Here is a 27,669-nt window from a genome sequence, read left to right as displayed (position 1 = left end):
CTGTTACTTTTTACTCATATCATGTTTAATGTTTGTGCAAAATTTAAAAAAATTCCAAGGCATAGTTATTGAGAAAAGTGCAGACGGACAAACAGACACGTGAATTTACAGGTCCATCCTCCTTTTGTCGGGGACTCCAAAACAAGTTTTCATTTGTTGCTACACATTATTTAAACAAAAACTAAATATATATTTCTTTATGAAACTTATCATTAGTTGACTTTGTATTTTTATTTTTCTTCATTGAAATTACTATATGAGATAAATTTTTTTTCTGTCTTGTTTTTTTTTTCCTCTCTCTCTCTCTCATGTTTAAAAATTTGACCAGAGCTCGGCATATTCTCGTGGTTTACATAAGCTGCCAGAATATGCAAGTCAACATCACAGAAAAACAGGTCGTTCACTGCATAAGTACTCATTTCTCCTCTGAAGAAGATTAAAAAAGCCTTTAAGAGCTTTTATTATTTTTTTTCAGTCACTTTTTATTCATAAAATGTTTTCTCTAAAATACATATCTTTATCTGCCAATTAAAGAAATACATTTTAGTAAAAAAATAAATAAAAAATGTACACTTTAAAAATAGTCTACAAACATTTTCTTTAAAAGGTAAACAAGCATTACATTAAAAGAAAAAAAAGACACTCCTAAAAGGAAACAATGTGAAAATAAATAAATTTAGTAAAATTCAACTGCATGAAACCGTTAGTCTAAAAAGCAAAGCCTGAATACCAGAGAAAGGGGGAGTAAAATTTAAAAAAATAGAAAAAAAAAACGAAAGAAAAAGGAAAAAAGAAACTGCAAAATAGCTTTCGTTATAGGTGAAATGTTGCCAACTGAAAGAGACTTACCTGAGCAAAGCATAGCGGGACAAAAGCCATGTAGTAGGCTGTCAACATGGAGTTGAACAACACCTGCTTGACTCTGTTGTTAAAGTCCTGCTTGAGACACTCAACCTCCTCGCGCACAATGTCGGGAGTGAGCGTGCAGTTGTGAAAGAGGACATTCTCCTCGTTGTTATTATCACGAGATGTTTTGTGTTTTTGTGTCGAAGAAGAAGAGAGGGAGATGCATTTATCGACCACTTGACACGGCCAGACAAGAGATTTCTGGAAAACTGGCTTTACAGTAAATCCAAACAGAATCAGGTAAGTTGCCAAACTGAAATCAAATGAATACATTAAAAGAGAGGAAACAAAAAAACTTGAATCTTATCAATTACATTCCTGAATTTTTGAGATGAGGATTAATTATTTGGATTCTTCAGACTACGGTTCTTATCTTAAGTGTGATTTTCACAATGTTTCACTCGATGTAACCTCCAACCTTCTTCAGGTGCATCTTATCAAACTCAGGAATCTTTCTGTGAAACTTTAGAATCTGCATGGAATTTCAAATAGAACCCTTTATTTAATCTACGGTGGGGTAGTATGAGCATGTGGCATAGATAAAGTACTTCAGTTGTAAAGTTACATTTTTTCTGGAAGTTAAAGGTTCAATCCTCAGTGTTGGCATCACTCAAAAATACAATTGTAAATTACTTCGGATTTTTACCTGGTCATGGCTGATGGAACAAGAGTATCTTACCCTCGCAGATTAAATAAAGGGTTCCATTCAAAATTCCATGCAGATTCCCCGAATTCGACAAGATATACCTGAAGAAGGTTGGAGGTTATATCAACCAAAACATTATGAAAAAAAAAAACACTCAAGATGAAAACAGTAGTCTGAAGAATCTATGGATTTCAGTTCGTTATTGTTTTGCTAAATACACAACCTGAAATACTCGAAACATTCATTTTAAGTAATAAGCATTTAATTCATAACTTTGTTGTTTATACAGCATAATCATATTGACACACCGGTTTCTGTTAGATCACCAAAGTTAAACAACATTGAACCTGGCCAATACTAAAATGGGTGACCATTTGGTAATGATGCTGTATGTGCTTAGAGCCTGGAAAGGAATGGGCACTTCCAGACTACTCTTGCCCAACACACGCTGCATGAAATAATGCAGCGCCCCCACAACACCGAAGGATTAAGGGACACATCACAAAACTAAAGTTTTCATGATTCTAATACATTCTATCTTTTAAATGTGACCATAAAGAAAGGAAAAGAAATCAAATTTTCACTTATAATTTAAAAACACATTGTAATTTGCTGAAAATAAAATCAGTCCCGCTAAAGAAAAAGTTGAACACAAAAGCTAAATATTTGTCCAGGAAATAATATTGTCAAGAAGTTTTATTTTTATAAAAGAAAATCTTGTTTTAAAAGATTAATGGAAATTCAAATATTACAACAAAAATCTTGCAAATTTGACTTATTGTTGATTTATCTCCCTTTGTTTCTTGATATTGTTTTCAGTATGGCGATGTGAGAGTCACTTCTTGATTACTCATAAAATTTTATTTTCTTACTTAAAAAAAACAAAAAAAACTACTTGATCAATTTATGTAATTTTTGGAATATGATTGTTTCATGGAGTTCTTGACAAGAACCAAATTAATTTAATCAAATTATTTAATTTAAAAATATCTTATGACTTATTATCTACTGCAGACATATTTCATACACATTTATCGATATAAAAATAGATAAATATTTTTTTTTACATCTAAAATAAAAGTATATTAGGATTCTGTTTTGAGTCTGTTGCCTTTCATTTTTGTCGTAGAAGCAATTTCCAGAGAGTTTCATATCAGTTGCCTGGAAGAGATGCTGTATGCTGATGAACCTTAATGTGTTGTCTATTTAAAATATATCAATGATACATTTTTTTTTTTTATTATTCATATAGTTGAAATTATTGAATGTGAAAGGTAAAGGATTTTTCCAAAAGCCAACAACTATCAGATGAAACATTTACTAGAAGTTGATTTGAATATTTTTATTCTATTAATGTCTGAGCAATTTCTTTTTAAACATTTGAGCAGATATTTAAAAGGGGAAATCCACAAAGAGGCATGACAAATGAAAAATAATAAACTTACGGGTAGCACAAGAATAAGCAGTTGACCAATGAATATCGAACAACTACATGATAAGCTGTCCAACAGAAGGTGCCGAGAATTCCAAGGACAAATATCAATTTGATAAATTGAACCAACCAATAAAAAATACAATTCCTATTTTTAGAGCCATATACCTGTAAACAGAAAATAAAATAGTCACAAAAATTTTTTTAAAGTCATGAGCAAATTGCTTGAATTTGTAATAAATCAACAAGGTGTAAACCACATCAGCTAAAACAATCTTAATGACAAGCAATGTAGATTTTGTGTTTGGGTTCTTCAGACTACAGTTTTCATCTTGAGTATTATTTTTACAATGTTTCACTCAATGTAACCTCCGGCCTTCTTCAGGAATATTTTGTCAAATTCGAGAATCTGCACGGAATTTCAAACAGAATCCTTTATTTAATTCACGAGGGTAGAATGCTTTTGTTCCATCAGTCATGATTGGGTATAAGCATGGCCCACTAGGCCATGGTATAAGTCCTTTGCAATTGTATTTTAAGTGCTGTCTGCACCAAGGTTTGAACCTTCAACATCCAGAAGAGTGTAACTTACAACTGAATTGTACTAAGTACTTTATCCACTACGCCAATGGTTCTTGTTTGCAAGGACTCATGGTGTAGTGAATAAAGTGGATTTTATTTTTTTTTTAAACTGGAAGCTATAAAGTCATTGCTTATTACAAGTTTGAGTGTTGAATATATTTCTTGAAGGAGTCACTATTTTATAAAAGAACATTAATTTTGAGCAAAAAATGTGATGTTTGTTTTGACAAAATAAACCTGTAAATGTAGTTTACAAAACTGTCGTCGATTTCTAAGTAAACAGGCAACAGCCACTGCTGGCTTATCGCTTATAATCGAGCAATTAAGTCAAACTGTTTACCTTCATTAAAAAGGGGGTTCATTTCTTTTCAGATGGGATAAACAAAATTGCAACTACCAAAAGAGAAATAAACATAGAATTATCATTTTAATGCATAAAAATGATAAAAAGATTGATTTGCTTACAAGTTAGGATGCGAAAAATTTTTTTTTTTAAATATTCAATACTCATCATATTGAAGTCTTATTTTTAAGATAACAAAAACAAATGGATCCGTTTATTTCATACTCAAACAACAAGTGAGATTGATGTTTTTCCTGATTGGTTTCTAAATATCATGACTAAATTCCTCATACAAACATGGTACCAAGCTTTTAGACACAGGAAGTTCAGAAAAAAAGGTTACCAAAATTAATGCGGAATAGCATTAAAATTTTCATCACTTTATTTGATCCAAACTCTTCAAATATATCATGAAAATTATTAAAGCATGTAAAAGGATATTAATTTCTGAACAAAATGGTGATATTTTACAGACTTAGAGTGTTTGGGTTTTTAAAATATGACTATTTTAGTAGAACTAACTTGAAATCTGTGATTATCCAAAACATTTTATGGTCGATGGATATTGCTAAAAATAGGTCTTTGAATGATCAATTTGCATAACTATTTTTTAAACAGTTTATAATAAATTAATGTTTAGTGTTATTCATTTGTAATTTTATTGTTTTATTTGTCATATATATGTTGAATAATTTTTTTGATATTAACAGTAATTAATTGTTGGCAAGGTCGCTGAAAAAAATGGTGGGATCCCTCTATCAATCCAGTAGATATCTCACTGTTGATGCAATTCTCTACCTATATAAGAGCCAGGTACATCCAAAGATGGAATATTGTTGCTAAATCTGGGCAGGAGCTGCTAGAAAGATCTTATCCTGCCTTGACAGAGTTCAAAATAGACTTTGTAGCCTCATAAGGATGCCTTTTTCTGTTCTGTACAACCTCTTTCTCACAGAAGAGACGTTGTGAACCTGTCTCTGCTTTATCATTTTCATGGCAAGTGCTTGTCCGAGCGCCAATCTATGGTTCCCCCTCACCAAAATTTCACAAGAAACACTCATCCAGCAGAAAACACTATCAATAATTTCCCACACTCTTTATCTGTGCCTAAACCTAAACGTAGATTCCATGAAGAAAGCTTCTTTCTTAGAACTGCACGGTTGTGGAATTGTCTTCTGTTTGCCTGCTTTTCAGCTGACTACAATTTGGTCATCTTCAAGTTCAACGTAAACAAGTTCTTGATGAGCCGTTCCCCTTAAGTAATCCAATTTACCAAATTTATACTACTAATGATTACAGGGTGAACAGAAAGTCCTTGGACCATTTTTAGTTTTAAAATTAAATATTGTTAAAATCACTCTTTCTCTTTTCGAATAAAGTAAGTATTTAGTCTAACTATTGATCTAATTATTTTCAACAAAAATTAGAAAATAATTTTGTTTAAACTTTCAGAAAAATGAGCAAACGAGAGGCCATAATTCAGCTTCATTGCGCGGGAAGGACAAACTCAGAGATTATTAAGCTCTTGAAAGTGGCTAAATCCACCGTGTACCATGTTGTGAACAGATTTAAGGAACTTGGTACATCTGAAGACCGTCCTAGGAGTGGAAGATCTCGCACTGCTCGAACAAAGAAGGTGATTAAAGCTGTCCGAGAGAGGGTAAGGAGAAACCCGAAGAGATCTGCAAGACAAATGGCTAAAGACATGAATGTGAGCGTGACCTCGATGAGAACCATCGTAAAAAACGATCTCCAGTTGTCCCCCTACAAGATGAGAAAGAGACAGTGCCTCACACCTGCCCAAAAGCACAAGAGACTTGAAAGAGCAAAGCTTCTTCTTGGAGAACTGAAGGCTGGCACGGCAGAGCGAGAGATCGTTTTTTTTTATGAAAAACTCTTCACAATTGAAGCGACTGTTAACAATCAGAACGACAGAGTTTACGCAAAATCTTCAGCAGACATTGATGACTCCGTGAGAATAGTTTTCCGCCGACAAAAGCCGTCTTCCCTCATGGTGTGGGCTGCAGTCTCCAAATCTTGGAAGTCGCCTCTGATTTTCGTGGAGCAGGGGGTTAAGATCAACACAGATCGCTACATTAACGATATTCTGGTTCCAGCATTTGAAGAGATGAAGAAACACTTCAAAGATCAGCCTTTCACCTTCCAACAAGATGGAGCACCATCCCACACCTCCAGAAAAACTCAGGACTGGTGCTAACGTCATTTTCCAAGATTCTGGAGTAAGGAGATGTGGCCTCCTGCATCGCCTGATTTGAATCCCATGGATTTTTCGGTGTGGTCTTTGTTAGAGGCAAAGGTCTGTTCTGTTGCTCATCCAAGTGTTGATGCTTTGAAGACATCTCTTCTGAGTGAATGGGCTAAAATACCTCAGGAAACGCTGCGTGCCTCGGTTGGTAACTTCAGACAGAAAATTGAACGTCTAATCGAAAGGAAGGGACATCACATTGAAAATAAATAATTTGAATTTATTCTTGGTCTCCTAACTTATAATTTTCATTCATGTTTAATTTATATTTTTGTAATTTTCTATTAATAAACCACTTTTGAATTGGTCCAAGGACTTTCTGTTCACCCTGTACTACAATATTGTCCCATTGACTACTGTACACTCATTAACCCTTATCCTCGAGTGGCCACTGGGCCTTGATAAGAGGTGATTTCGGTGTAAAAAATTTTTTTTAAGTAATTTGATAAAATAAAGGATGACTTACTAAACTTTTCTTAAAGTATTTGATAGTAGTAAGAATGTTGTGGGTTTCTTCCCCTACAAAAGTCAGCCACATTAAAAAGGATGAACCATTCTCTTAGCTATCAAGAAAACATGACATAAACAAGAGTACAGTCAAGATAAAAATAAAAGAAAAGAAAAAAAAAGATGAAAATTAATGAAGCTAATTAAAAAAAATTTTAAATCTTACCTCCTGAACGAAACACCAAACTAATCTCCTACTCATCAGAAGTAAAAGGAAGCTCACCAAATACGGGTCGATAAGGTAGAAATTCTACAGGGGAAAAAAGAAACACAAATTCCTTTTAATTTCATATAAAACTTATCAAATTTGCTAAAAATTATGTTAATAATAATGATTAGATTTTTCTGGAATTTAAGGAGACATTTTTTCACTAAAATTTCAAATTTAGATTCTTTGATAAGACCACAAATATAAAATTCCTGCCCCCACCCCCACCAAAAAAAAGAAAAAGAAAAAGAAAAAACTATGTTACATTTTTATTTATTCAATGTTTGATAAGAAAACATATCTACTCATAAAATTAACCATGTACTAAAAGAAAAAAAAAAAAAAAAAAAAAAAGAAATATCTAAATACCAGAGATATTTTTTTTTATGTTTCTGAATTTTTGAGATGCGGATTGGTTATTTGCATTATTTAGATTCATCCGATTACTGTTTTCATCTTGAGTTTTTTGTTTTATATTGCCATTAAGATTTAGAGTTAGTTATAGGGTTATGGAATAACAAGGGTTTTTATGACATTTAAAATTACATTTTATTCTTGTTCAAATTAATTTCAAAATCAAATTTTAATCCATCATAATTATTACCAGGGTTGCGGACTCGGATGCTAAAAGTCTGACTCCAAGAATTCCTAGGATACCAACTCCGACTCCTTTAATATCTTCAACTCCATCTCATTGAGCTCTATATGGAAATCTATTCTGCAGATTCATATATCAGCCCCACATATCTAATAAGCAAGCATTTTATAAATACTTTTCATATATATTATTTTTTATGCTTAACATTCACTTGTATGATAAATATACTCACATATATACGCAACAAGCTTCATAGAATAAGTTAAGATAACAAAGGGATAAAAAATTTACAATGAAATTTTATTATACTATCAGTTTAAAAGGGAATACAACATTTAGAGATAAGGAAACCTCTTTAGACCATAGCATTTTGAAGCCAAACGCTTCTCATTAGAAGAAGGGAGTAAAGACATACAAAGAAGAAATTTTTTAAAAGATAATATTGTCTTCATGGAAAGTGGAGCACAAAGGAAAAACAGGAAAAAAGCTATAAAGGTCTATAATAGCATAGGTTGCTTTTTATTGATTTAGATCCATTTCTTTTTTGGGATAAGATTGTAATTCCAGATCGATCCCGGACTAATCTAATTGCCAAATTCCATTCGATTCAGGAACTGGATAATTTTCAGATTACAATCCGATTGATATCCGATGTAATCCACAGTGATCTCGATTAAAGACAGAATTTTCATTGATCCTGTGTGACATCACAATGAAAACACTTGTCCAGACAGGATTTGCAGTGATCCGATGGGTCTAAATATCTTGATGAAGTAGAAGCATTGCAGTACAGTACAAAATATGAAAAATCTCCAAAAAGAAAAGCAAAACCATATATAACTGCTAAATTGTGCAACTGGTAAAACCAAACAGGAAAACCATATAAAATAATAGATTTATTGGACTTAAAGAGTTGGAGTCGGATAAAAAATTCAGACTTCAATTCCTAGTACTCTTAGAAATCCAACTCTGACTCCAGTTAAAACCTCTAACTCCCTCTGACTCTGAAACCCTGATTATTACTTATTTTTTTAAAATTCACAATGATTTAAATTTACAGATTTCATTATTACCTTTTAGAGAAAATGCTTAAAGTTTTTTTTTTTAATAGATCATATACAGTACATTTAACAAGAAACAAAAAAAATATATAAGTAATTTATCATTTAATTCAATATCATGCAACCATATAAGTCAAATCAAAAGTCAAATTAAGAAAAAGAGAAAACAGTGAGAGACAAATGTTTTCTTACCAAAGCATAATTTGCATGTGAATGTGGTAACCACCAAACCGTTTTGTAGAGATTCATATATTGCAACAGCAGAATGATCACGCCCAACATGTAAAGCAGAAACTCAAAGAGTAAATTGCTCTCACGGGGGATATCGGGTAGGAAGCCATGTTTGGGTAGGGTGACCATGGAAGCAATGGGAATAACATTTTCCCTCTCCTCCAAGTGGCTGAAAAGTAATAATGACAAATACACAAATTAATTACAGTTGGAAATTAAAGTTCAAAGTCTTCTTAAATCGCAAAACTTAAATCGAAATTATTAGGTTGGCGCAAAAATAATGTCGTTTTTATAGATATAGTTGAATGTCAAAAAACAACATTATTTTTGTACCAACCTAATATGTGAATAACAAATTCTAAGTATTTCTAAGCATTTTTGAATTTAGCTTTCATTCTTCGGTATATTATTGTTTAAACAAAGAGTGGTATAATTGGGAAATAGGTGGCTTGTTACTTTTAATGCATCTAAAACCAAGCTTTTATCTTTACATCACCAACGCTCTGATCCCCATCTGGCATCAATTGAAATGAATGGCTCTCGTTTTGGGGAGGCCTCATGTTTTGACAAGCTTCTGGGCTTGACCTTTACTCCTGATCTCAAATGGAACACATACATTAAATCCGCTGCCAAGACCGCTGGAAAAATGATGCAATTCTCTATCTATATAAGAGCCAGGTACGTCTTAAGATGGAATACTGTTGCCACATTTGGGAAGGAGCTGCTAGAAAAGACTTATCCTATCTTGATAGAGTTCAGAATAGACTTTGTAGCCTCGTAGGGGATGTCCTTTTCTCTTTCCTGCATCCTCTTTCTAACAGAAGAAATGTTGCAAGTTTATCTCTGCTTTATCGTTAGTTTCATGGCAAGTGCTCGGCTGAGCTCCAATCTATGCCCCCCCCTCGCTAAACTTTCACAAGAAACACCCGTCTAGCAGAAAATGCTATCACTAATTTCCCTCACTCTTTATCTGTGGCTAAATGTGAACGTAGATTCCATGAGCAAAGCTTCTTTCTTAGATCTTGGTTGGAATGTCTGATATCTGGTAGGATTACCATCACAGCATAAATTGAAAAAAAAACAAAAAAATCCAATGAAACTTGCGCACACAAACACCCTCAATATCTTTTCTCTAAGTAAAAATATTGTTACATTTACAACCACTGTTTTATTGTAATTTTTTGGTTGCTTGACCATTTGCATTTTATTCTATTTTTTGTTGTTATATATTTTTTACAAAGCATACAAAAAAAATCACTAAGTAATCATTTCAGCCCGGCATTTGGAGGTGTATGTTGAGCAAAAAAAGAGGTCAATTTTTTTAACATTGACCTCTATTATGACCCCTTAACATTTATTGTTTTGGGCTCAAATCTAGTTATTAAGTAAGATCTATGTCCAAAGAATCTATATCTAAAATTTCAAGTGTTTAGACCCAAAATTGTCGGAGGAGTTTAGTAGGGTTCTCAAAGGTCAAATCGTTAACTTTTACTCCTTAACAGCCAAATTTCTGGCCGAAAACCGATCAAAGATTTTCCCAAATCTCAGTACCCTGTATATCAAATTTAAAGTCTACATACTTTAAATTGACAGAGTTATTACGTAGGGAAATGTCACTTTTATAGATATATAGATATAGATTATCAACCAAAGGATTAAATGGCTGACTTGTTTAGAAATAAAACGAAATCCATTCTGATGGATTTAATTACCTAATTAGATTATGTTTTTTAAATAGTTGGTTGTTTTGCTTAATGGCATATCAACTCTTTTGGTGTTATTTAATGCCAAATCCAATAATTTGTGAAAAAAGTTTTTATGCTTTAAGTTCTTTATATTTTCAAATATTTATTCATGGAGTTTGTTTGTTTTGCTTTATGGTAGACCAAACCTTTTCATATTATTTGATGCTGTATCCAGTAAATTTAGAAAAAGTTTTTATTTTTCAAGTTCTTTATATTTTCAAATATTTATTTATGGCATTTGGTTTGATTGTTTTGTAGAAGAAAAATGTTTTTGTTTTTTACTTTGCAGAACATGATTGAGTTTTGCAAAGGAAAATAAACATCAATATTTAGTGCATTTTAGGTCAGGAAGCCAATATCCTCAGACAGCCCGATCTGGTAGCAACAGATGTCCTAACAGGTATTACCACTCTCGACCAAAATGGATATGGGAGCAATGGTAATGAAAGGGCAACTCCACAACACCCAAATGGAGCCTCAGCATCGGATGTCTTTTAAGGTCATACCCAGGACCGTTTTTTAAAATAGGATTTTTTTTCAATTATTTTTGATACTTTATGCTATTATATTTTTCTATTTTCAATAAAAAATGCAATAGTAAATAAAAAATATGTCAATTGCATAACAGCAATAAACATGCAAACAGTTTTAATTAATATAGAAATAATCATAAATTAAATGTGCATTCTCGCTGTTAATTCAAATGAAAATGTAAAGACTTCAAAAAGAAAATTACTATTTCAGGACTCAAAATACAATAAGACGGACAATCAATTTTATCCAAAATCTAAACAAAACTAAAATATCCTCCTCAGAATAAGTAAAATGAATTCCTATGAACAGAACAGTTTCACCACACTTTTATGTCCGCTTAATAAGATTAAAGTCAAGATATGATGATACTAAACCTTATGTCTAGTATCCTTATTCCAATTTTGATCAAAATCTATATTATTTTCATTTGAGAAAATTTAAGCGGGAAAATTACTTCTGTGGTACCAATTTTCAAGAACTCTGGTGAAAAAACTCGCCCACAAAACTATTGCCTCATAAGTCTGTTCTTGCTCTTTGATAAAATCTTTGAATAATAAATCTTGCCATAATTCATCAACTTGAAAATGCTAAATTTCTTCTTGACTAACAATACAGATTTAGACAATCTCGTTCTGCTACAGATATCATAAAGGTCATCTTTAAACACATACATACTATACTTTGGATAACTCCAGACCTGGCTTAGGACAGTGAAACCGGATACTGAAATGATCCTTGGCCCCCGCCTCTACAGGCTCCATTGATGGAACCACAAATAGCTTACGTTTGTAGCGAAAGCAGCCTCTTACCGCCGAACCTGGTCGGCAGTTATACGGGATACGGTGAATTTGTTGGATGGAGCCGGGCCAAATGATCCAGAGTGAACGCCGCAAAAACCAACCAATCAACCAACATGAAAATTTGTATGATATTACTAGATGTACTTTTAATATAATCACTCTTCTTAGCTACAAGAAAGATCCAGGTCGTTCTCAATGGCCGTACATCCAGGCAACATCACATTAATGTGGATGTGTCCCAGGAGTCAATTCTTGGACATTTATTATTACTGATTTTTATAAACAACCTCCTCAATACAATCATGCCCAAGATAGATGAATTTGCTGATGACACCATGGTCTAATCGCAACATATGGGAAAATCGAATGCACACGAATGCATATACAAGGCAATGGCTGAATCCTGAAAAAAATATGACCTCCACGGTGTAGTAACATGGAAACAAAAATGTATGCTAACATAGAATGCTACTAAGAGAAAGCTCCTTTCCTTTAACAATTATAAGAAACATTTTCAAATACTGATTGGCATGGTTAATAGCACATGAACTGATAGTCTAAGATTTTAATTTTTCTGTCTAACATTCACAGGTAACATGAGTTGGAACAAATACATAACACCAAGTCTGCTGCAAAGACGGTGGGTTCCCTGTACCAGGCTAGAAAACTTCTCACCCCTGAGAGTATCCTGTATCATTTACCCATGCATGGAATATTGTTGTCACATCTGGGCTGGTGTACCAAATCACTAGTCTCTCCCCTTATGCTAAAAAAAAAAAAGCTTTTAATTTAATTCCCTTGTAGAAGTCCTCAGATGATGGAAAGCTTTCTTTTCTACTCTAATAACTTCTTTCTTTGAACCACTTATGTAATTCCTTCTCAACTGTACCAACGTGCAGGTATTTAAATGTAATGTGAACAAACATCTCGCTTCACAACTCCCCACTTAGGATGTCCCTATAAATCTGCTCCCTAATTTACAGTAATCCCTTACATGTCAGTATCAATGTGTTTTGTTTGGAGTGAATAAAAATAATTTTTTTAAAGTTTAAGGGGTTTTCAGAAGAAATCGAAATTCAGGCACTTTCAAGACTGAATCAAATTTAATGTAAATCAAATATTTGAATTTTCAAATATCACATTATATTCAGATTAAAACCCTTTAAAATTTTATTTCAAAGAAACTGAAATTTGACAAATATTTATTATACAAGTTGCCTTAAATAAGATTCTAGACTTTTTGTACAGGCATTTAAAATTGTTGTAGAATCTTGAAAATTCAGTACGTTATTGCTATACATCTTATGAGATGACTGACCAATTTTTATGATTTCAGGTTAAAATGAACAGTTTCAGCAGAAATTGGAATACACCCTACTAAAACTTGATTGTCATAGCTGAGGGTGCAAGACAATATTCCAGGAATTGCAAGCAAAAGTTTAGATAAAAAATAGGGTATTGGCTATATGTTAATCTTTTGTGCTTTTTGTTATTGTTTCTTTTTTTGTTTTGTTTTTTTTGCAATGAATTAATTGCATGTTTTTATTTTAGGGTTAAATATTGTTATTAACTGGCCATTAAATACATCGCTGAATAGATTTAATCCAACCATGTATTTTAACTGCGAGTTCAGAATGTCACAAAATAAATTTTAGGGGTTGCGACGTTTAGAAGAAATTTCTTGAAGGGTGTGCGCCAATCTACTTTCTAGGGTGATCGAATACTCCAACCATTTTGCAACGGATTGGATAGTGGAAACTCCCTCAACGAGAAGGTTATTTCAACTAGTGTTGGGACGATTAATCGGAATCGGGAATCAGAAAAATTGGAAGATTTGGGGGTATCGGAATCGGTATCAGAAAAATTGATGCAAATTTTCCGATGCCAAAACGATTCTTTTGTCTTTTTTTTTTTATTCGATTTTGTTTAAACAAACTTTTCCAGTGCAGATAATAATAATAATAAAATAATATTTATTGATTTTAAAATACCAGTAAAGCTAAAATCGATAGATCATCAAGTGTTATTTTACGTTAGGGGAAATATCTGCATATTTAACGTGTGTGTTTACGAAAATCCGGGCAAATAACAATCTTATCTCTATATAAATAAAATGAACTCATTTTTTCCCGTCTGATTTTGACATTAATAGGATTAAAAATCAAGATATTTCATGCAAATATAATATGCACAAACGGCAGAACAATATCTGAGGTGTGTTATAGGCTTATTATTTCTCAAATTCCTCGATAATCTTAGATTTCTATACTTTTTCTGCTGAGAAGTCACAGCCAAAATCGGTTAAGATCAATGGAAGTGGTAAAATATTTTCTCTCTAATAAATTCCTCCTCCCCCTGCCACCACTTTACACCGTTTGGGGATCGTTCACAAGGAACAGTTGAGAAGAGAACACCGGTTTGGCTTCGTAGTTCTTTCATCTGAAGTTATTTAAAATCACTAAACTAAGCTGCAGTGCTCTGTGGCGTAGTGGTTAGCATGCTGGACAATTCACATTATATTTTCACGTTCGCGCCGACCTACCGTAGTCGTTTTTTTTGTTTTTTTTTTTTTTCCTAAACAACTGGAATGGACTTTTCTTGGTGGCCGAACTGTTAACGTTGCAGATGGTTTTTTTTTGTTTTTGTTTTTCACAGTTTATTTTCCTACTTTTACTCATGACTCCGGGTTTGATCCTTCCTACTTACCTACCATAACATTTTTTAAAACTCCCCCCCCCCAGTCCCGGAAACAAACACTCGGGCAACGCCGGGTACCCCCGCTAGTAGTTAAATAATTAGAGATTTGTAAAGAATCAGAATCGGGAATTTAGCACAGAATCAGTAATTGTATCAGACTCAGGAAAAATATTGGAATCATCCCATTACTAATTTCAACTGTGGAAAATCCAGTTTCACAAAATAAAGGGGCACTATGCATTGAGAACAAAATTATAAAAATTGGTTCTTGTCCAAAATTCCTCCTACATTTTAAAACAAAAGTAAAGAAAAGTCTATATGATGTATGTACCTGTAACAAAAGGAAAATATCATCTTCTAAAAATCACATAAATTGATCAAGTAGTTTTATTTTTAAATAAGAAAATCAGATTTTACGAGTAAAAGATGAGCGACTGTCCACCATTTTGAAAACAATTCAAAAAAAAAGAAAACCAAAAGGAGATAACTTGATAATTCAAACTTGTGAGATTTATATTGTCCAATTAATTGCTTAAAAATGTTTTTTTTCTTTTTGTAGAAAGGAGTCACCACTTATCAAGGCTCTGAGACAACTCGAGGATAAGGGTTAATGAGTGTACGGAAGTCAATGGGAAAATATAGTAATCGTTAGGAATGGAAATTTGGTAAATTGGGTTACTTAAGGGAATGGCTCATTAAGAATTTGTTTACATTGGACTTGAAGACGGCCATATTGTAGTCAATTAGAAACCAAGAAAACGGAAGAGCAAGAAACCTTGGTCATAGAATCTACATTTAGGTTTTAGCACAGATAAAAGTCAGCTCAGGGGGGACCATAGATTGGAGCTCAGACGAGAACTTGCCATTAAAATAACGATAAAGCAGAGACAGGCTCGCAACATCTCTTCTATGGGAAAGAGGTTGCAAGAAAGAGAAAAGGCCATCCCTCACTAGGCTACAAAGTTTATTTTGAACTCTATCAAGACAGGATAAGTGACTTATTAGTAGCTTCTGCCAACTGTAGCAACAGTACTCCATCCTTCGATGTACTTACTACTTGACTCTTATAGCAGTTGAGAATCGTATTAGCAGCAAGATATTTACTGGAGTGGTAGAATGATCCCATCATTTTTCCAGCAAACGCGTTCTATCTCAGATCAGGAATAAAGATCAGACCCAGAAGCTTGTCAAAACATGGAGCCTCCTCAAGATGAGAGCCATTCATTTCAACTGATGCCAGATGGGGATCAGAGTGTTGATGATGTAAAGATAAAAGCTTGGGTTTTCTTTATAAAGAATAAAACTATTTGATCAATTTACATGATTTTTGGAATATGATATCTTCACTTCGTCATAAGTATGTACAAAGCGATTTTTATTTATTTATTTATTTATAATATAAAGCGAATTCTGAACAAAAGTCTAAAAACTGTGCCAGTGGAGACGGATTTCAGAAAAAGACTACCTTATGAAGAAAGATAATTCAAATTCATAATTTTCTACTTTAAGAACAGAGTACTTGTTAAGATAGAGTCAACAGATTGATTTTTTTTAATATGTGGTTTTAAGCGAAAACAATATTTACTTGTCATGTCGAAAATAGTAATATTTCCAAAAATTACGAAAATTCACAGAGTAGAGCAAATGCTATTGTATTTTTAGTTAAAAAAAAAAAAAAAGAAAAACTATCGCTATCAGCTAAATAAAAAAACACGTAGCCATTAAAGTAACCAAAAGAGAGATAAATATTCCTCTGTATTCGCAATCTTTAAGGTGTTCACATCTAGAGAAAATGCAATTTCCCTCAATTTTCCGTAATAATTACTTTTAACTCTAAATAATTTTCTACTCGAATTTTCGCATGTTTTGAATATATTACTATTTTCGACATAAGTAAGTACTGTTGTTTCTGCTTAAATCCACATATTTTTAAAAATCGATCTGTCGACTATATCTTAAGCACAAAGAACAGTGCTATGAATTGGAGTTGTCGGTTTTTCTCGTCTCGTTTAGAAAGATGGCGACTATATTTTCTCCGTCTTGTTTGCAGTTCGGTGTTTCTCGTTTACAATGAAAACTTGCTATAACTGTGTTTTTTATGTTTGTTGTTAAAAATAAACAAGTTGTTGGAAAGTAACGCCAAAACCATGCCGAACATTCTAAATAATTTAGGTGACCGAAATAGGAACTAATCGGAAAAGAATAGACAGTTCATTTTTATAATAGATACGAACATGCTATTAAATTGGACAGAAACAAGTTTGGTGTTTTCTTTTGAATTTTAAATTCAATCACCTTAGGAGGACTTAAAACTAATAAAATAATTGTTATTTTAGTTTTTAGAGTTCAGAGTTCACCTAAATTTTAGTTGTTTGTGTGTGTGGGGGGGGTCATTTTCATTTCCAAGATCTGAAATAAAAAAATTGTTTGGCTACTGATGCAAAATACGGACAGTACTGAAATAACGTAATTTAGAAAGGTAAGGGACAGAGTTTTATAACTACTCTGTACTTTCATCTAACAATCTAATAAACAGAAGATATCGTAAAAAAATGAATTCAACTTGAAAATCCTATTAAAAAAAAAGGTCAATTTGCAGTTTATTTCAATTTTGCATTGAAGGAGGAGGGAGCGCTTACGCAAACAAGCAAGGCGACCAGTGAAAACAGTAGGGATTACATTGGATAATAAAGGTTCTAATATCAAGAAAACTATTTGCCTGCTCGAGTTTTAAATGTGATATTCGTTTTCAGCAAACCCGAAAACCTCTAAAATGTAACCCGGATATAAGAAACTTTCTCAGGTCCTTACAGATTTCTTATATCCGGGTTACACTGTACAAGTCGTCATTTTAAAGGTAAGTGCAAAATGACTCAAATAAATATTACCAAAGACAAAATAAGTTACTTTCATACCTACCTGATTCAAGTTTGTGTTTTAACTTATTTTAAAGCGTTTTATTTACTTCGAAACCAAAGTAGTGTCAAGTCCGTTGAGTTAGAACGAAAAAAATAACGGTTCCGTTAAAAACATTTGAACCATCGATAATCGCTCAAAAATTGGAAATTAAACAAAATACTGAAAGAAACACATCAAATAATCTCACCAATCGTGCGAAATGTAATGTTCTGTGAAAATTTTATTTAATTTTCGATGTTTGAGCGATTACCGAGGGTCCGAATGGTTTTAAAAAACGCCGTGTTTTGTTTTGTTTTTTTTGTTTTTTTTTTTAGCGTTTCAACTCAACAGATTTGGCACATTTGTTTCAAATAAACGCTTTAAAATAAGGTAAAGTAAAAAAAATTATCCAACTAGGTAGAAGAGTAACTTATCTTGCCTTTGGTAATATTTATTTGTTGTATATTTGTTTTCTTCACCCCAACCATTTTTTGTTTGTTTGTTTTGTTGACTATTGTAAAATAAAAATGCCCAACAAGACTTTTAGTCTTAAACTTAAAAGAGAAAAAAAAAACTTTACTAATAAAATATTTACAAAATAAAATAAAAACTTCATTTTTTTTTTTAATATTTTTTTAATTGTATTATTAACATTGATTATTGACAAATTTGACATTACTGAATTGAGGTGGGACTTGATTTTTCAAGCATGTTTTTTTTCTTCTCTTCTTGTATTTATTTATGATTAATTATTATTATTATTATTATTATTATATTAACGGCTCACCTGTAAAAGGTGTTACTTTATGTGAAATGTCTATGTATTACCTGCTGGAAGTGTAGCATTTATGAGCAGACGAAGAGGCGGTCTGGAGCCGCGACAAAATCCGACGTCCACTCGGCATCCTACAACTCACATAGCGATCGTCTTTCCGCCTCTTCCGAGCCGTTAGTTTCAGAATTTCCAAATATTTTCCGACCCCACAAATAAATGGTCCCCTCTTGGCGTGGCTCCCACTTCTCGGTTGTTGCTGGAATCTAGCAGACAATGATGGTCATACATTAAAACGCGTAGAAAGAAGGAAATTAAGCGACGGAATCTAAACAAACAACAAAGAAGAAGACACGCTAGCAGATCTCAGGTGGTAAGAAAAGTTGACTCGGCATTGGCCTGTTTCGTTTCGTTTAGGTTAATTTCGTTTCGTTTCGTTTCATCCTTATACAAACACCTATACAAACTCCCGTTTTGCGTCCAACGAACGAATAAACTTTAATTTTACCTCAGGTTTAGATTAAAATGTGGTATCTGTTCTGTCGTCTGTCGTCAATCGATGAATAAGAAATCTTTCTTAACTGAGCCAATGTTATTTTTGTTCCAATCCATTTTTGAAGTGCTGGATTTTCCCACAATAATTGACCATATGTCTAACTCTTCCCCTTGTGAAGAGGCAAGTAAATAGGGATTTTCATGTTATATTGAGCTAGGATCAAAGTGTAAATTCTGTTCAGTCCCAGGAAGTCATATCCTCAGATATTAACTCTTTCTTTCGTAGAGGAGGGAGTTTACAGTTGACAGGACTATACAGATATTGGCAAAAAAAAAAACCAAAAAAAAACTGAAGCCCTGCCCCGTGTGCTAATTCACCTCCCTTGTGAAGAAAATCCACATAAATGAAAGACCCTTGATGATACATACTCCTACCTTGAATGGATTTCTCAAGTCAGTCAGTGGTTGTATAAGCAATGTGCATTTGCGTACCTAGTTCATCCTTTTTGACATACAGGCAAATCAAGAATTTGGAAGAATTGCAATTATTCATATTGCCGTATTGGTTGAAAGGTTCTTATAAAATCCATGACAGAACCTGAGTCGAATCAGTAATTTCTTTTACAAATTCCCAACAGGGAATTACTCAAACTTCCCACAAAGGGGATTCATCCACAGAAAACATGAGTTTCTGAGAATGTTTTCTGCAGGAATCAGGCAGTAAAATTTCCTTTGAATTAGAGACGAAAGTAGCACGTCCTTTCATGTTGGAAAATCACTGGAAGCTAAATTTGCGCATTTATTTGGCGCGTTACGTGTGTATTTAAAAAAAAGTAAAAGATATTCAAAGGTAACTCCCAGAATGCAACAGCAGAAGTGCTCCAGACAATTTGAATTCCAACACTCTCTCAAATAAGATTCTATTTTTTCAGGCGATTACATGTAAACAGCCTGGAAATATTGATGGTAAACAGAAATAAAACACAAAAAAAATCAACATTTTAAAATGGAGAGTGACAAAACATGTGCGGAAGCACTCAAGAATTGTATACCAATGTCTAAGTCGGGCCTACCTACAGCGAAAGTGAGTTCGGGCTATAAAAAAAGCTGATAACAGTCATTCAACGAGTAACTGCCATGGTTGCTCTGGTAATGTGTTGTGTTGAGTCATTGCATGTGGGATCATGTCAAATCATCGGAGGTGCTCGGGTTCGATTCAAAATTTTTCAGGACCGTGTTGAGTCGCATGCACGAAATTGTTCAGGACCGTGTTGAGTCGCATGCACGAAATTGTTCAGGACCGTGTTGAGTCGCATGCACAAAATTGTTCAGGATCGTGTTGAGTCGCATGCACAAAATTGTTCAGGACCGTGTTGAGTCGCATGCACGAAATTGTTCAGGACCGTGTTGAGTCGCATGCACGAAATTGTTCAGGATCGTGTTGAGTCGCATGCACGAAATTGTTCAGGACCGTGTTGAGTCGCATGCACAAAATTGTTCAGGACCGTGTTGAGTCGCATGCACAAAATTGTTCAGGACCGTGTTGAGTCGCATGCACAAAATTGTTCAGGATCGTGTTGAATCGCATGCACGAAATTGTTCAGGACCGTGTTGAGTCGCATGCACGAAATTGTTCAGGATCGTGTTGAGTCGCATGCACGAAATTGTTCAGGACCGTGTTGAGTCGCATGCACAAAATTGTTCAGGACCGTGTTGAGTCGCATGCACGAAATTGTTCAGGACCGTGTTGAGTCGCATGCACAAAATTGTTCAGGACCGTGTTGAGTCGCATGCACGAAATTGTTCAGGATCGTGTCGAATCGCATGCACGAAATTGTTCAGGACCGTGTTGAGTCGCATGCACGAAATTGTTCAGGACCGTGTTGAGTCGCATGCACGAAATTGTTCAGGATCGTGTTGAGTCGCATGCACGAAATTGTTCAGGATCGTGTTGAGTCGCATGCACGAAATTTTTCAGGACCGTGTTGAGTCGCATGCACGAAATTTTTCAGGACCGTGCTGCTGCGTGCGATAAGAATTTTTTTCGTTCTCTCTTCCCTCATGAAGCAATATGGAATTCACTTTTGCATATAAATTTAACGTAAGATGATCGCCCATTTCCAAGCCTGTAATGATCACTCACTTCAGAGGCAGATAGCATTTTTAAGGACATATAACCATTTTTTTTTGTGAGATAAATACATGGAAGTCTATTGATCTTTGGTAGAGACATCATAAGGGTTTGTAAGAAAAACAAAATATAATTATTTTATTTATTTCAATGTACTTATTCATCAGAAAACAAATGGTTATCTATCTCTTCCTAAAGGCATACACATACAAAATTGATCTTCAAAAAATTAAGAAAACGTCAAAGATTTAAAAAAAAAAAAACGTTGTTTGAGAGCAAAGTAAAGCATTTTACCATTCGCAATAATTTTCAATTTTTTTTTATATCTAGCAACATTTATTGAACAGTCAAGATATAAGGAAAAGGGTATTTTTTCGGTTACCATGACAACTACTATGGAAACAATTTTTCCAAACGTATACATTTTGAACATTTGCTGACTTAAATTTGTCTTGTGTAACATGAGCTCATGGCGGGGTTCTTATACAGAAGTGCTAGACAATTTCCTCTTCATTTTATATATATATATATATATATATATATATATAGTAATTTATAAAATATATATGGCGATTAAGCTACACTGAATATTCTGCGTTTCATCCACTATAGGATTCGTCAGGCTTATGCGCGAATTCTGTGGTTGTTTCTCGTTTTTATATATGTTGAGGATTTTAGTTAGCCAATCAGCTTTCTAGTATCTACCGCGCCCCTTCCTATCAGCCAATGGGCATGCATTTTATCGAACAAAGGATCTGTTTTAGAACTAGGTCAGTGGTTTAAGGCAGACGATTTTCCTCCTTTCTTTCTTTTTTTTTTTTATATATAAATATACATTTGTGTACACACATACATGCACACATACATACATATATATATATATATATATATATATGTGTGTGTGTGTGTGTGTGTGATCGTTTATGTGTATTCATGTTTATTTAATTTATTTATTTGTTTATTTTCTATTGTTTTTGTTAGTTTTAAAGCTATTTTGTATCACTATCCTAGAGTAAGTTTTATTTTGTGAACACAGTTGTTTGCTATTTCTCGTCTACAGTTTAATAGATTTTGAGGTTCTTTAAAGTACAGGATGGCAAATTTTTCATGGAGGCATAATTTACATGGGTCGTCTAAATGTCTGCACGTGGTAGCTTGTCTTATCATTTTCCATTCGACTACCGGCGAATGTCCGCTTTCTTTGAGTTCCCAGTATTTATTTGCTAGTGTTGTTTTATACAGTGTTTTTTATTTTTGAATGTACTTTTGTGGTCATAGTATCGGGTTTTGAAATCTAAGGAATATATATATATATATATATATATATATATATTCATAAAACAGATAGCATCCCCTCCTGAACGCCTGCGCTTTGAAACGTGATGTGAGACAGACAAGTAATTCCATCCATTCCCTACCATGTCATATATACATTGCTTTCTCTAGTTACGCCATCCACCCTCTCACATGGAGGGGCGGGAGTCAGATTGGTTGGATGCGGATCAATTATACAACTAAGAAAGTAGACACAGGCAAAATATGCCAAATAGCAAAAAAGAGAGAACAAATGCAGATGAATAGTGGTAAAGAAACATATTTATTTTGTTGTAAATACACAAGGAAAATTTATAGGGAACTGGAGAAAATCCGTCAGTGAAGATACTGGAAGAAGGAAGGTTGAAGAACCGGAGAAATCGTACCTGGATAGTAGAGTAAACTGGATAGACAAGAATGCAGACATCAGAAAGGTCAGAGATGTGGAAACTCGATACTGGACAGAGTTAGATGACATCACACAAAGATTTACATGGATGCCTCTGAGATGTGCTAAGAATGTTTCATGCGTGAACATCGCCAAAGGCTAGATCAACAAGAACAGAAGATTGCAGAAATTAGCTCAACCCTGGAGCCAAGCACCAATGGTCACTAGAACAGAGGGCCAGACGTTAACAGGCATTGGAACAGGGTGCTAGATGCTTCTGGGCACTGGAACAGGGGCCTGGAGCAAGAGGTAGGAACCGCTAGTGCAGGAAGTAGGTGAAGCTGCTAGAGCATGCACAGCTGAAAGCAGCCACTGAAAGTTGCTCCAGTATGAAGTACTGGATTCGGAGCAGCAGGAGAGAGCTAGAAGTTGCAGGAGTGAGTCAGTAGTTGCACGAGTGAGTTGGAACTGCAGGAGTCAGAGCAGGAACTGGAGTCAGGTAGATGAAGTAGGCAGCAAGGTGTTAAAGATTGAATTGCATTCTAGTAGTTTGAGACCTGACCTGAAAAGGGCAATTTGGTTTGCTGCTGCTGTTGCTAGTTTGTATCTTCTCCACTCCTAGGTTTGATGACTGACCATGCAGTTGGAGATAGGGAGCTCCTGACCCCATCCTCCGGCTGAGTTTACTGTTGTATAAATTTCTCTCCCACCATAAGAATGTGACACTAAGGTTGGAAAGTGAGATTGAAAAGTCAGCGCCCCAAAGGAGAAGTATTTTGACTCTGCAAAAAATGCCTGTGCAGTCCTGTTGGCATTCCCTGGCAGAGGCGCCTTAGGCGATTAGCAATAAACTAACCCTTTTTCAAATAGAGAAGCCAAAGGCTGGGAGTGTTGACCTCCTAGAACTGCACAGGAACAGCATTACATCACAATCAAAAAGGAACAGGTCATTATAGGAATGGTCAAATCTCTGTTGATTTTGGAGCCAAGGAAAAATCCCTGGCTGCACTATTATTGGTGGGGAAGTGAAGCCAGTGCTCTTAAATTGCCTGCTGGCATCCCCTGGTAGAAGCACCTTAGGAAGTAAGCAATAATCTTACTTCCTTCGAAAGACAGGAGACAAAGGGCTTGGAGAATGGACCTCCTAGTATTACACAAGACATTGTGGCCTAAACTTCAGTCAACATAGAAAAGGTCATTTAAAAAAATGGCCTTTTCTCTGTTGACTTTGGAACTGAAGTAAAAACCACAATTGCGCTTACTTTTCTAGTCAAAGATAATTGAATTAATTTAGAAGGAAGCCTACTACCACCACGCACATAGGTCACAATTAATTAATCATAATTAATTAACACTGAATTTATTGTGGTCAAAAGTATCCGGGATGTTGATTGATTATATTTGCATAGTATTTAATCAACATTTAGAGGATGGTATTTCACTAGATGTAAGGAAAGTTGAACTGCATGTGTTTAAAGGGTGAAAGTTTTTGTGACATGCCATAATGCCCATATGTTTTTTGGGGAAAAATTCATTTGAATCCATAATGGGTAATGGTGAATAAATGGAGGCTCTAACTTTCAAACACACCGGAAGTTGGCACTCACGTCTCTAAAATCAAGTATGGAAACATGGAGTCGATACAATTTTCAAATATATTTTATGTATATTTTTTCACCTCATTATAATAAAAATATATAAAAATACATAAACTTTTTATCAATTATGTTTTTTATTTTTTAATTACATATCTTTATATATATATGTGTGTGTGTGTGTGTGTGTGTGTGTGTGTGTGTGTGTGTGTGTGTATAACATATAACTTAATTAAACATAGTTAAAACTGTAAAAAATATGACACATTCATAGGTTTTTTTCATGTTTCTGTAAATAAATATATTTTGAAATATCTAAATAGTTTGACAAAATATATAACATATTAACTCAAATAAACATGGTTATGTGAACAGATATACGATTAAAAAAATTTTAAATTGATAAAAATGTTTATGTATTTTATATATTTTTATTAGAAGGGCACAAAAAAATAAACATAAAATATAATTGAAAATTGTATCGATTCTGTGCTTCCATACTTCAATTGAGAGACGCGGTTGCCAACTTCAGGTGCGTTTAAAAGTTAGAGTCTCCCTTTATTCACCATTACCCTATAATGTTCCAACATAAACAAAAGGAGCTAAACTGATACCGCGCCAAGAGAATAAACATTTATTGATGGTAACTGCGGTTTTTGGAGGGCGGTTCATGACATAATTTTGGGGTCATTAACAAAATTTGTCTGTAGAGCAACAAGTTTGATTTAGTGTTTTTGTTTTACGGCATGTCAACCCTTTTCAGGTTATTTAATTCCGAATCCAGTAATTTTGGAAAAAAGATTTTATGCTTCAAGTTCTTTATATTTTCGAATATTTATTCATGGTATTTGGTTTGGTTGTTTTGTAGAGGAAAATTGTTTTTGTTTTTGACTTTGCAAGACATGATTGAGTTTTGGCAAAATGAGAGGAAAGCACAATAATATCAATGTTGCTGATGACGATGATGATGATGATAATAGCAGTAAAGGGGCAAGTGATGAGGATTATGAAGGGCAAGTTATAATCACTAGGGAAGCAGTCCTATGGCAATGTGCTCCATGGGTGGAAAGTCTTTGCAATGAAGCTTTGTCCATGGAAATTACGCCTGGCTCGAGGTACATGAAGGAAGAAAGGGAAGCCTTTCTTTATAGAAAGTTTCATCATATATGGAGAAATGAAAAACATCGAAAAAAATATGATCACCATCTTTATAAACAATTTCATTTCCGCTCCATCCAGAGCTATTCAATGCTTTCAAATACTTTGAGAAAAAAATCGTAAAAGACTTATGACACTTGTTTGATGAAAACATCGTAGAAATACTGATGCTTTTGGTATTGTCGATAGATTTCCAAACTGGCATCAAAACCTAGTAGGTGATGCTCTTTTCTCTTCCTTGCAACCTCTTTCCCACAGAAGAGATGTTGCAAGCCTGTCTCTGCTCAATCATTATTTTCATGGCAAGTGCTTGACTAGACCTCAATGCAAATCTTTCACAAAACACACTCGACTAACTACAACCACTATAAATAACTTCCCCCACTCTATCTGTGCCTAAATCTAAACGCAGATTCCATGAACAAAGCTTCTTTCCCAGAACTTGTGGAACACTGTTCTGCTGTCCTGCTTCCCGGTTGAATACAGCATGACCTTCAAATCCAATGTAAACAAGTTCTTAAGCCGTCACCATAAATAATCAAATTCTACCCAATTCACACCATTAACGATTACTACACTACCATCTTGCATATCCTTTCAAAGTATTTGAAAGTATCCTCTTATCCTCGAGTGGCCTTTAGGACTTGATAAGTGGTGACTCCCAAGTAAAAAGAAAATAAAGAAGTTATTAAATATGTTATTTATAAGCATATGGTCACAAGAAAAATACAAAGGGATTAAATAAATACTTTTATTCTTGGCTCGGTATTGAGATGTTAGTAGACCTTTCGTCTTGGTTGTGCTGCTGAACTGTCAAGTCATCTGTCGTGATGGTCAGCATGTTCGTTAACAGTGTTTCTACTAGACAGGCTTCTGTAAACTGAGGCTGCTCAGGCATTTTTATAACCCCAATTTTTATATCTGTAATTTGGTATGCATTTATTTGCATATCAATGAGGCTTCACTCCCCCCAAAAAAAACAAAGAAGACGTTATAAAAAGACTAAAGTCGAGAGGGCAGTACATTCGAGCTTTTGGGGCTGAATTAAACAGGTTAGAATTTAGAATGTCGCACAAACACTGACAAGAATCTTCTTTTTTTTTTTTACAAGCTATTTTGGCTTTGATAAACGGTGATTGCCGATCTGGGAACGGGATAATGTGAGACGATCTTTAAGGATCATACAGGGATGTGGTTTAATATGCATTGATTTGTATATCAATGAGGTTTCACCCTAAAAAAGATGTTATAAAAAAGACTAAAGTCGAGAGGGCAGTGCAGTCGAGTTCTTGGGACTGAATTGAATAAGTCGGAACTTAGAATGGCACACAAATGCTGACAAGCATCTTTTTTTTTAATTATAATATCAATGCAAATCTTTTATCTGACCCTGTTTGCTGTGGACTTTGAGTCGCCCGTTTTTCTGATTCACTAGAATTGCTCCATACAGTATTAGAATTTATTTGTCACACTCATTGATTGGTTGTCTCCCTTGTCATTTCAGGGTGTTGTGGATTGCTCATCAAAAAACCTTGACTTTCATCATCAAAAAGCCAGAACAGTGTACTAACTTACATTTTTACACACGTATGTTTTGCAAAAACATGTATTTGCAAACCTTCTGGTTCTAAACATTCGCCATTTTTCTATTGTATAGTGTTATTATTTGGTATTACTTGTCCAAGTAAAACTGATTAATTATATACACTCGTTATTCCTTTTCTCAAAAGCTGGCACAACCATTTCAATTTTAGCACTTTTCTTTGAGGAATATTTCTACATTCTCACATGCGAGAGTTAACCTAAGTTGATATCTTTAATATAAAGGCATAGCAGTCATGAACATCAACATTTATTTTTCTCTGTCAGAGAACAGTCCCTGTTAGGTGTTTTAGTCACATACTAACAAATCAGGTTCCAGGGCATATTAATTTTATCTGTCACCTGAGGGACTACTTCAACCCCTTTAAGAATCACGGACAGTCATCAGAGTTTCCTGGAAACAATGAAGAAGGACGTCATCCCTCTCTCTTCTGCTTCTACTTACTGGACCTCTGAGCATGGACTATTTTTGCCTGAAGATAAACTGCTTATAGACTTTCAGCAACTAAAAACACTTTCTTGCTTAATTCCATTCTTCACCTGAACACTTGTTCAACTATCTCTAACCTAACTTCCACAGAATAGATAAATTTTTTTACATCATATAGTCACCACTCATCAAGGCCCGGAGGCCACTCAAGGATAAGGATTAGTGGGTACTGTAATGGAAATTTGATAATTTATTTTAGAGGATGGCTTTTCAAGAACTTGTTTACGCTGGACTTGAAAACGACCATGTCATAGTCAGTCTGGAAGCAGC

The 27,669-nt window shown here is 34.2% G+C and overlaps 1 protein-coding gene across 2 annotated transcripts in view; it reads right to left on the bottom strand.

The window, feature by feature from the left end:
• Positions 1–18,616, bottom strand: part of LOC145285809 (transmembrane protein 39A-like) — a 60,695-nt gene extending 42,079 nt beyond the window's left edge. For both annotated transcript variants that reach the window (XM_080134217.1, XM_080134216.1), the window contains exons 1-5: positions 18,283–18,616; positions 8,742–8,949; positions 6,849–6,932; positions 2,998–3,152; positions 850–1,159 (exon numbers count right to left, since the gene is read on the bottom strand). In XM_080134217.1, the coding sequence (XP_079990343.1) occupies positions 850–1,159; positions 2,998–3,152; positions 6,849–6,932; positions 8,742–8,949; positions 18,283–18,359 (834 nt within the window). In that variant the 5' untranslated portion in view covers positions 18,360–18,616. The remainder of the gene's footprint in view (positions 1–849; positions 1,160–2,997; positions 3,153–6,848; positions 6,933–8,741; positions 8,950–18,282) is intronic.
• Positions 18,617–27,669: the final 9,053 nt, after the last annotated feature.

This window comes from Euprymna scolopes, chromosome 10 (genome assembly GCF_053919585.1).
Source record: "Euprymna scolopes isolate OS-2025 chromosome 10, ASM5391958v1, whole genome shotgun sequence".
Classification (NCBI taxonomy): Eukaryota; Metazoa; Mollusca; class Cephalopoda; order Sepiida; family Sepiolidae; genus Euprymna; species Euprymna scolopes.
This window is presented reverse-complemented; position numbering and strand designations above follow the sequence as displayed.